This window comes from Macrobrachium rosenbergii, chromosome 29 (genome assembly GCF_040412425.1).
Source record: "Macrobrachium rosenbergii isolate ZJJX-2024 chromosome 29, ASM4041242v1, whole genome shotgun sequence".
Classification (NCBI taxonomy): Eukaryota; Metazoa; Arthropoda; class Malacostraca; order Decapoda; family Palaemonidae; genus Macrobrachium; species Macrobrachium rosenbergii.
Genome location: NC_089769.1, coordinates 16,889,584 through 16,902,083, shown reverse-complemented (window position 1 = coordinate 16,902,083; position 12,500 = coordinate 16,889,584). Strand labels below are relative to the sequence as shown.

Here is a 12,500-nt window from a genome sequence, read left to right as displayed (position 1 = left end):
CAACTTCCTCTGCTGCGTGAGTACTGAGGCCAAAATTTCCGTAGCCACTAATGGAAGAGAGTGGTGCAGTCTTCTGTTCGTTAAGTAGATAAAAAAAAAAAAAAAAAAAAGTCGAGATGTTAAGAAGAGCAGTGCAGACTCGAACGCTGGCTTGAAGTCTACTCAGGACATTTTACTATTTTTTTTTTTTTTTGACAAAGGAAGGGATGCGAAATTTCTTATTTTTCCTTTCTCGTTTTCTGAAAGGAAAATAAGGCATAATTTGATTTAATCAGAAATGGAAAACAGTATTTTGTTTCTTACTATCTAACGTCACGTACGTTCACTGCAAGAAATCAAAGGCGGCACTCCTGTAATTCATAATCTATTACGAAAATTTTCATTGCTTTTTCTTTTATAATGAATCTTAACCCGTAAAATACAAAAGTTTTTACAAAGGCAGAGGCCGGTGGGATGGACATCCCAGTGCCAGGCCCGATGGAAAATAAAAAGGAAAGGGAAAGAATGGGTTTAATCTCAGAGGAAGAGGCAGGCTCGACTCATAAAGAATGGAAGTGGTTAGGATGGGATAGTTAAAACAGTAACTGAAGCAGGGAGATGAGGAGGGCAAAAGTCGAGGAGGAGGAGGAGGAGAACAGGAGAAAGAGACGAGGAGGAAATAAAGACCGGTGGGAGGCGAAGGAAAGAGAGAGCCAGGTCGATTAGGAGGAGGATGTTGATGAGGAAGGGACCTCTTGTGATTTACGCGTGCCTGTAATTCAGGAGATGTGAAAGCTGAATCCGATAGTAGTTGATATGGAGGTGATGTTAGGATGTATCCGCCTGGATATTGCTGAAGCAAGAATAAATATAACAGGAAGCAAAATAGACAGTGAAGCGATGAAAGATGAACGAGGCATACTCAGAGTTAAAGTAATAAATAATAATTGCTCTGTGGAAGAGAATTTAGGTTAGATCGAAAGGAAGTGAAACTAGAGTACATGGAATAAATGCGTTGAAGTTGGTTAAATAGACATGAAAGAATAATGAACGTAATGAGCCAGCGTTAGGAAAAAATATGTACAATATGTAAAATTACTGCATGAAACAATGGACTCTTGTAGGTATAGAAGAATGAAGTGTAACGTATAATTTGTGATTAAAGACGCAGAGAGAAAGGAATGCGATTAGCATTTATAGTATTTAATCAATATGTAAGTGAAAGATTAGATAGAAATTTCCATAGAAAAAATAGTACTGAAGTATTATTATTATAATTGTCGATGTCATTCAACATCTAATATATCCAAAATGTCAGTCATTAATTTCATGGTTCTCTTCAGTCTGTACAACAGCTGTCTCCCTTCCTTTTCCACTGAACATCACTCTTGACCTTGCCGTCTGCTAGCTGGCCTCGCCTTTGTGGGTATGCTTTCTCTCCTTATTTAGCTTGCAGAACGTTACAACCTTCCTGGATTGTTGAGATGGTTTTTATGCTCGTTATGAATCTGATTCATCATTACCATAGTATTTTCCGTTCATGTAAGGCATACGGCCTTATACAGGTATTATGTGTAGATATGTTTCAGCTTAATGTAAAGGTTTTCCACTACGTACTTTTATATACAAAACACGCCATATATATATATATATATATATATATATATATATATATATATATATATATATATATATATATATATATATATATATATGTCTGTGAGTGTGGAATCTAGCTATACGGGGTTAACCACATTTTACACTCGGACAGTAGGGCTTTACACCGACCAGAAAAATAGAGTAACGAGAGAGGCATGCAGTTGGTTGCATAAAAGGAATATAAAAGTCTCATCATCCCCAGGCCCATTGTTAGGGAGATGTTCCGTGTTTAAAAAAATGGAGATGAAAACATGCGTAGCTCGCCGGAACGACTTTTGTAACGTAAACGGTTCAAGAACACAAAGGGAAAAATAGACTATACCGAGGCTTGTCTGGAATAATATATGTTTGTTTCGTCTTCTCTGACCTTACGTAAAGTTGATGATGTGTTTTTGCTTCAAGTATATACACTACATACAAACATACATACATGCATACATGTATAAATGTGTGTATATATATATATTATATATATATATATATATATATATATATATATATATATATATATATATATATATATATATATATATATATAATAATGTGTGTGTGTATATACATATGTACTGAGGCGCATTGAGCAATTTCAACCAAACTTGGTATACATATGACTTACTGTCTGGAAAAGAATACTGTGGGGGGTAAGACATCACTGGAACCAAGGTGTGGGTGGGAAGGGGGTGACATGTAAAAATAACCGAAAACGACTGAATCCATAGTTTCCGAGGTCACTGAGATGAATGGTGATACCCCCTTTTCCCTTTAAGCCCAAGTTTAGCCCCGATAGGAATGGGGGGTGAGAAGGGGTGAAATATAAAATGTCTGAAGTGCTGGGCAATGTAACTGAAGCAACTATCTTAACAGGAAAGGGAAGAGAGAGAGAGAGAGAGAGAGAGAGAGAGAGAGAGAGAGAGAGAGAGAGAGAGAGGGAGAGAAGTGGGAGAGTGAGAGGGAGAGGAAGTGGGAGAGTGAGAGTAGAGGGGGTGTTTGGGAGAAGAGAGTGAGGGAGAGTTGGGGAGAGAGAGAGGAGGTGGGAAAGAGAGTAGAAGGGTGTTAGGGAGGAGAGAGAGAGAGAGAGAGTTTATCAGTTGTCATTCAGAGTTTTCCCGGGCAGCACCGGTTGGTCAGCTAGTATGTATATAAATTGTATGAAGGTAAAGGTATTAGATGCGACTGCAAGAATTATAGACATAACGTTACTACCGTTACAGTATACCAAGAAAGATGTATAACATGATTTTAATTGGAAAAATAAGACAGAGGGCAAAAAGATTGATAGGGAAAGAACAGTGTTAGAATATGTAGATGGTAAAGTGACTGGCTGGATGTAAAAGTGGATCCGAGACAAGGCGGTGTTATGTCTCCATGGCAGTTTAATGCCTCAGTGGATGAAGTGATGGAAGAAGTCAGAGAAAGGAAATTACACTTAGAGGCAAACTTATGGGATATGAAAATTATTCGCAGGGGACTGTAGAATGGTTAATGTTTGAGAAAAATTATGAAACAGTGAAAGTGTTTGCAAGAAGAGAAAGTTGAGGGCAAATTTAAGCTAGGTTAAGTTATAAAAGTAAATGGAAGCTAGAAAATATGGTATGCTAAAAAAATGTAGAGGTAGGTCACAGAATTTGTAAAGCATTAGAGGGAGCAGAATGCACACAAAACTGGGAAAAACTGAGTGTCTGTTGAAGTCGAGGTAGGAATGTGTGAAGGGACTGTTGAGCAACTTTCCGGTATGAAAGTGAAATTTGATGTTGAGAGCAAATTAAAAGAATAAGATTGAAATTGTTATTGACATTAAATGAATTAAAAGAGTCAGATATCTATAGATGAACAGAAGCAACAAAGAGTGTATAATTCGAAAGTGTCGAGGAAGGAAGAGGGAAACTTGCATAGGTTGAGTGAAAGAGTATGCAGTTTTTAGTCTGAGACACCCCCCCCCCGTGTCAGGCAAAATAGTTCCATGCAAAATAGTTCTATGCTGATATTATATATATATATATATATATATATATATATATATATATATATATATAATATATATATACACACATATATATACTTTAATGGGATAGAAAAAACTGCTATTATGATATATTTATTATTCCTAGCAGAGAGCTCTTTCAGTCATTAACCCATGGTGTTCTTCAGGGCTACTCTAGGTTAACAATGGAACTACATTCTGATATACAGAACTGAGCCAGAAATTAATAAAAAAAAAAATACGAAAAGGAAAATTTAGCACAAATTTTCATCGTTCAGAAACTTTATTAACAAGTTTCACAAACGAGGCTGCTTTTCCATGAATTCCCGGCTCCATAGGAAACCCCAAAAGTGGACAGCCACCCTAAATCCAGCACAGTTCATATAGAGGCTTTCGTGATATAGCCTATATATATATATATATATATATATATATATATATATATATATATATATATATATATATATATATGTATGTATGTATGTATGTATGTATGTATGTATATGTATATACGTGTATATATATATATGTGTGTATATTGATATATACATATATAATTGCCAAAACGACTGGTACGCAGCTGGAGGAATTTACATAATTTACATTAGGGTGAAAGCATAATACACAAGAACCAACAGTCATTGACATTTGGAAAGAGTAGGTGGATATGCTTTGTATTCCTGTATTCTAGTACATGACAGTTTTTGCTGCCTATGTTTTGCCTAATCCAGATTTGGCTGGAGAGGGTCTCCATAATAATTCTTCTGTCTGTTGTGCATTTCGTAGACATCAGATCTATAGAATAGCGTCATGATGTTACTATTACTGATTAGGTTGTCTTTCTGGTTGCTTTACCACGCTTTTAGACCTTTTACAATGACCTTCACGACTGTGATGTGGGAGAAGCCGTTATTAACAGGTATTTTGGTCAACTCTGCTGGGTTCTCAATTGTAGCTAGAGTGCAGGACATGTGTAAGCATTGGCAGTGGACCAGTGAGGATTTGCCCGGAGTTTCCGTGCTTTTCATACATTGAGGTTTGTATCTCATTGCTACTATTCTGTGTTAATAAGACATCTCGATAAGAAGCTGGCCGTCAGCGATCCTCTATAGTTAAATGCATTGTGCGTTTTTCGCTTGCATCATGAGGGTTCGTTTAACAAAGACAAAATTTTTAAATATTTTTTCCCACGGCATTTGTATTTAACGTTGCTTCATTTTTTGAAGGCACAACATATGTATATATAAAAATAGGTAAAACACTCACATATATATATATATATATATATATATATATATATATATATATATATATATATATATATATATATATATATATATACATATATATATACAAATATATATATATATATATATATATATATATATATATATATATATATATATATATATATATATATATCACATACATACATACGTACAAACATACATACATACATACATTCAACATAAAGCCAATTCACTTGACTGGGAATGCCTTCTGCAAAAAAAAAAAAAAAAAACAGAGAACAGTACCTGCCACACTCACACTTCAATTGTTAATCTGCGCCTGTGCAGAATTCCTCTACAGCATTAGCCACCTCATACACCTACAGAAGGCTCACCATTAACTCATCAAAGACCACTAAACACACACACACACACACTTAGCAGTTCATATATTTCATGCAGTGGAAAGGAAGGGCCTCAGAATCCAGGTAGTGTGAATGATTGCATGAAATATATGAACTGCTATGTGTGTGTGTGTGTGAGTGTGTTTAGTGGTCTTCGATGAGTTAATGGTGAGCCTTTTGTGTAGGTGTATGAGGTGGCTAATGTTGTAGAGGAATTCTGCACAGGCGCAGATTAACAATTGAAGTGTGAGTGTGGCAGGTACTGTTCTGTCTTTTTTTTTTTCGCAGAAGGCACTCCCAGTCAAGTGAAATGGCTTTATGTTGAATGTGTATGTATGTATGCATGTTTGTACGTATGTATGTATGCATATATATGTAATTTTACCTATTTTTATATATACACAGAGAGTGCCTTCAAAAAATGAAGCAACGTTAAGTACAAATGCCGTGGGAAAAAATATTTAAAATTTTGTCCTTGTTAAACGAACCCTCATGATGCAAGCGAAAAACGCACAAATTTAATTTTCGCTCTCGTTTCCTTGTGCAAAGTGAGCAGAAGGACACACACGCCCCTGTAAGCACATCGTTGCAAGTCCATATTGCCAGCGTCATTGTATGCAAACTCACATTTGGTTAAGTTATGAAATTTTAATTCTCCTGCTTTTCTTTTTCTTTTTCCTTGCACTTATTCTTATATATAATTTTAGATACAATCGCACCGAAATTCGGAACGTAAACGAATATTACAAAACACTTGCTACTACTGTAACCCCAACTCATCGTTTAAGGAAAAGGAAAAACTATTTAACATTGGTCGTCATAATGGAATATGGAATAACTTCAAATTAATTTTAATGTACGCAGAAATGATTTGTATTGTGCTGAACTCAGGCGATTTCCATATAGTGAATGGTGTTATTAGTATTGGAATTTTTATAATGTAAACTGATAAGAGATATTTTGCAGAAATCAAGCTAATTTCTACGCAGAGTTTTCTCTTTTTATTCCCCTTCAGTTCTACAGAGACGCGGTTGGTAATAGTTCTCTGCTCATCATTATTTAGAGAGTCGTTGGCTATAATTTCAGAAGCTGTTAAACTATATGGATGAAAGAATTCCTGCGAAAAAACGACCCCAACAGGAAAATCCGCAACGAGAAATGCGAGAAAAATAACGAAGAGGGAAAAAGAAATCCTGGTCTGATGGAGGGGGAAAAATATTTGGGCTCGCGGTTTTTGTTGTGGCAGACGACTTTCAAATCAAAACAAGCTTGAAAATTTTCGGAAATGAAAAGAAATGAAGACTTACAAATAGCTAGAAAATGACGGATTAGGCATAAAAGTGAAACACCATGTAGAATAAATGACAGAGATGTTCTCTCTCTCTCTCTCTCTCTCTCTCTCTGTTCTATTCTGTTCTGTTCTCAACCGAGGTGCCTGCATTTGCTCTTGCCGGGCGAGGAAAGGGGACAGTGCTGATGTTTTTCCTTAAAAACATAAATAACTTTTAACCTGAGCGGTGAGTCACGTACATGACTGTTATTCGATTTCTGTTAGTTACAGCCAAGACCCATTCACACAGTTCAGAAAGCCAGAAGCAGTCATTTTAGTTTTCTGAAAAGGAAGCTATTGTGCCAGCTTTGTCTGTCCGTCCGCACTTTTTTCTGTCCGCCCTCAGATCTTAAAAATTACTGAGGCTAGAGGGCTGCAAATTGGTATGTTGATCATCCTCCCTCCAATCATCAAACTTTGCAGCCCTCTAGCCTCAATAGTTTTTATTTTATTTAAGGTTAAAGTTAGCCGTAATCGTGCATCTGGCAACGATATAAGACAAGCCACCACCGGGCCGTGGTTAAAGTTTCATGGGCCAGGCCTCATACAGCATTATACTAAGAGCACCGAAAGATAGATCTATTTTCGGTGGCTTGATTATTTGATGTACAGAAAACTCGATTGCGCCGAAGAAATTTAGGCGGATTTTTTACTTTTTTTTTTTTTTTTACTTCACCCTGATGTGATGCCTGCCCTAGACCTGAGTTACAATGCTTATTACATTGCGGTTTTGCCGTACATATTTTATCCTTTTTTATCTTAGCTACTTCGCCTCTTGTTTTTCATTTCACTTCATAAGCAAAACTCCTGCAGCTATGTAAAGTTATGATCAAACATGCATGTTAAAGAAATACGTTTTCCGTCTTTATTTTTATCTCAACAAAGTCATGGGTACACAACTTCCATATAGAACTCAATAACTAGGTCTGAGAAATTTTAGAAATAACTGTTATTCATGTACAGCTCTTGTTTTTACGAACGCTGATCGGGATATAATATTCATACAAGAAATGATGGTTTTTACTTTAATTTCATTCTTGTTCTGAATCTCCCCTAAAGCTGCAGCTTCCCTCTTTCTGTTTGTTACTTTTAACTGGACTGTTAAGATGTCTTATCATAAAGTATACCAGTATTTTGGCAAAAAAATACGTTTTCCATAAGAATGTTTTATTTTTACTCTCTTTTTCATTAAAGTTTAATTTTTCTAATAATTTCCATACATTCATTTGTTTTTCTTCAATATACTAGGTCAGAAAACCTTTTTTTAGAAATAACTGTGGTTTTTTTTTCATTTCTTACAGCTATAATGTTTTAAACCATCTTTTGTTATGTTTTTGTTATTGTTACACAATGCAATGAAACAATCATTACAACAAGAAATGATTTTTTTCTTCTCCTTCTAAAAGAGATTTATCGTGTATTTACCTGCAAAACATTCTGTGAAAAGATTTCTGATGCCATCTGCCTCCTTTCATTTTTCCTGCAGATTCATTTCATTTCTGTTTGTTCCTTTTAATATTTTGGACTGTTAAAGATGTCTTATCCCTCGGTTAAAGTTGCTGTTTTTACTGCAATCATTTACACTATCTTTCTGCTTCGGTATTTCTTGGGTGAATTTCAAAATATAAATCTCTGGACATATCTCTTGTTAAATGCATCTCCAAAGCTAATTCCCGATTCTTCTGGGCACAGTATCACAAGCAGATTCATTTGACAATATCCCGTGATTACCAACTGTTGCGTTGGTATTTATTTCTTCACTGTTAATTTTTACATCTTTTCCCAACAGTAATGTTCGAAGTCTAAATTAAAAATCCACTGCATCGGGATGATCATTAAGGGTCATTCCTTTGTCATAAGCATTCAAGTCATAACATGTTCCACATTATATGTTTTTTACCATGTTAAAAACATCAGTACGTTAAGTATACCTTAGTTTAACCAGACCATTGAGCTGATTAACAGCTCTCCTAGGGCTGGCCCGAAGGATTAGACTTATTTTACGTGGCTAAGAACCAGTTGGTTACCTAGCAACGGGACCTACAGCTTATTGTGGAATCCGAACCACATTATACCGAGAAATGAATTTCTGTCACCAGAAATAAATTCCTCTAATTCTTCATTGACCGGCCGGAGATTCGAACTCGGGCCTAGCAGAGTGCTAGCCGAGAACTGTACCGACCAGTCCAACGAGGAACTAACATCAGTCAGTGATTTGCAAGGGAAATGAATGGTCTTTTGAAATTTATAGAGGCATCTTGTCCAAGGTGTGAACATCATTGAACTCATCACCTCTGTCACCTTATTAGGGACGTCCATTTGCATATCTTGATTCATCCCAAATGCACTGAGTGTTGCCACGTCTCCTTACTTATTCTCAGAATTCATGATGTCAGACCAGTCGTTGAATTAATAGCATGTGTCAGTTTCTACTTGTTTGTCTATAGCGCACCCTTGCCTTCAAGATGTCTTATGGCATTTGCTTATGAATTAGATAACAAATGCACAGCATATTTGATACGATTCCTGTGATGTCCACTAACACACAAATGCATTTGATTCATCTTATGAGCCAAACCATACTCTGTTTTACATTCCTGGAATATTTTTATCAGATAGAAGTTATTCACTATTTCGAAAAACCCTGATTCAGCTAAATCATTTTTAATCATTTACATTAGATAGGGAACATCAGCAAAACCATATCCTTCTCCTACACCACTATTCTTCTTAAATAAAATTTTATTTTCAAGTAGATTAATATTCTATTTCTTCCATATGCGAAGGTTGGTTAACATCAGATAATTAACAGTAGCAACTACTGGACACCCAATAGACTCGATATTTATTATTATACCTAGTAACCTAAAATATTTAATACCACGGTCTTTCGTTTTCATTTTGCTATTTGATATTCATGGTTGAAACTTCACAAGATAACACCGAGCACTGTACAGTTTACTCCACTGTGTGAAATTACCCCGCTTGATTCTTTTATATAAATTAACTATATATATATATATATATATATATCAGTATATATATATATATATATATATATATATAAAATGCTTTTCTGCCAGTAATTTTCTTTCAAGTGCTGATTGAACGTGAGGGATCTTAAAACTTATAGGCTCCACGTCAAATATCTCCAGTGGTTAGTCCTGCCAACCCTCAAGCCTGAAGTCTGGAAGGGATACAGAAGAAACTGTTACTATGTTGCTATACTTTATTCATTTCCATGCCAACAGGTGTTTCAGGTGTTGATGGATATAGATCAACAGATTATATATATATATAATCTGTTGATCTATATCCATTAACACACACTCGCATATATATAATATATATATATGTATATATATATGTGTGTGTGTATGTAGTGTGTGTATGTATGTATGCACGCAAGTATGTATGTATACAGAATCATTTTTTAATTGCATGCTTTAATTGTAATACTTATGATATAGTAGCGTAGGCGACGTGTAATGTCGCTGACAACATTACTCTGACTCTTTATGACTTGACCTACGTTCAAACATAAAAAAAATGGTTTTGTACGTGTAGCCTATATGAATAACTACTATGAAATATGATAATAAGTTAACTGCTGCCATATATAATAGTTTGCAGGTAACTCTCTCTCTCTCTCTCTCTCTCTCTCTCTCTCTCTCTCTCTCTCTCTCTCTCTCTCTCTCTCCCCGAGTTCGAGTCCCCGGCCGGCTGATGAAGAGTTAGAGGAATTTATTTCAGGTGATAGAAATTCATTTCTCGGTATAATCTGGTTCGGATTCCACAATAAGCTGTAGGTCCCGTTGCTAAGTAACCAATTGGTTCTTAGCCACGTAAAATAAGTCTAAATCTTCGGGCCAGCCCTAGGAGAGCTGTTAATCAGCTCAGTGGTCTAGTAAAACTAAGGTATACTTAACTTCTGTGTGTGTGTGTGTGTGTGTGTGTGTGTCATGCATGAATAATGTACATGCAAAACACTTGGTGAATATGTATCATTTCTATTCTGTACAATATATTTTCCACAATTTTCTAAATACAGAAGGTATACGCATATGCAGATCATTAAATTTTATACGTTCATTACCATTTACTGTATGTATGAATAAAATTTAACGCCAAATTTTTCCCTACCGTATGGTAAACCATATAAATAATATAGGCTCCCCTTTTTAGCTTGACAGTCCTGTTCTCTCTCTCTGCCTCTCTCTCTATCTTATATATATATATATATATATATATATATATATATATATATATATATATATATATATATATATATATATATATATATATATATATATACAAAATGCCTCTTTCAGTGTATCTGTCTGTATACTGCTGACTTAAGCATAATTATGTACCATGTTGTTAGTCGACTAGAGTGGATTGCAGTTACGAGAAGGAGAGAAAGTTTACAGTAAGAGTAATCAGTGTTCCGTCTAATTGTGTATCATATCTAAATGAAAAGCGGGAGGGCCTCACCGAGATAACTCCCACACCAAATAGAAACCGTACACATGGCATTCGCAAGACTGCTCAAGATGGAGTGAGATGACCTTTAGAAAAATAAACTAAGTCACCAAGACGATGACATCTGTGACGTTGTTTACAAACAGCAGGGAAAGGTCTCAAGAATTATGATCTATTCCGATTATGTGACTCGCAGCATCTGGACTATTGTAAGTAAAAATAAATCCCTGGTGGAATAATATATTATTATATCATCGAGTATAAACACACGCAAGAATCCGGGGCACGCCGAATATATCCAGATTCCATCGGTGTGGTCCTCTTGACTTGAACAGTGATTTATGCACTTGGAAGTTAGAATCTTCTTGATGTGTGAATTTTCTTTGTTAGTCTTTCCTATTTCTATTTTAAATCCAGTATTTTAACAGTTTTCTTCTTTTCATCAATTTTTGACTGAGCTCTCCTATACATGGAGTGTGGTTCCATTGTGGATTTATTAAATAGCCCTGTAACTGCTATCGGCTCAAAAGTAAACAAATTTAGGAGCAGAGCAGCAATTTTTGTGTGTTCCTTCAAAACTTCAGCTTGAAGATAAGAAGTACAAGAAACTGTGGAAGAGTTTCCTGAAAGTACAGTAGTATCTGTCAGTAGTGCATTTCATTTGACGCAAATTGTCTATTAAACTATTTGCAAAAGAAATTTGCATCATGCAGTCGGGAAGAGAAAAGAAGAACAAGAAATTGCTTGATGGACAGAGAGGAAAAGATTTCGGAAAGAATTGGCATCACTGTCGATAAATTTTTTAAAGGCTTAATATTTCTGCGATCGACACATAAAACATTCTAAAATTTATATTTTTTTGCCAGCATTAGTGTAAATTATTAATTCATTGTTAGGACTATTAGATAATGACTATTAAGTTTGTTATAAATTAATAAATGAAATGAGATTAAAATGACTGAAACAATAATCTTTCGTTATAATTATTACTACCATTTATTTATTATTATTAGCTGCTTACTCTGAATAATCAGTAACCTCTCGTCATTTTGCCAGGTCGATGCTTGCAATTGCTCCTTACCTGGTAATGGTGTTGGGGCTTGTGTTGTGCGTCAAAACTATTGCTGCATCATCGCTCTTCGCGGATTCGAACACCGTGCCCAGCTCAGGTAAGGCTAACCTCGAGTATTCTTTGTGTGTATATATATATATATATATATATATATATATATATATATATATATATATATATATATATATATATATATATATATATATATATAAACTACTACTGCATCATCGCTCTTCGCAGATTCGAACACCTGCCCAGCTAAGGTAAGGCTAACTTTGAGCATTCTTTGTGTGAATATATATAGCCATACATATATATATATATATATATATATATATATATATATATATATATATATATATAT

The 12,500-nt window shown here is 35.1% G+C and overlaps 1 protein-coding gene across 8 annotated transcripts in view; it reads left to right on the top strand.

Moving 5' to 3' along the window:
• The window catches only part of Mp (Multiplexin), a 657,865-nt gene that overhangs the window by 88,471 nt on the left and 556,894 nt on the right, over window positions 1-12,500 (top strand). For all 8 annotated transcript variants that reach the window (XM_067131161.1, XM_067131168.1, XM_067131166.1 and 5 more), the window contains one exon: window positions 12,121-12,233. In XM_067131161.1, coding sequence (XP_066987262.1) covers window positions 12,125-12,233 — 109 coding nt within the window. In that variant the 5' untranslated portion in view covers window positions 12,121-12,124. The remainder of the gene's footprint in view (window positions 1-12,120; window positions 12,234-12,500) is intronic.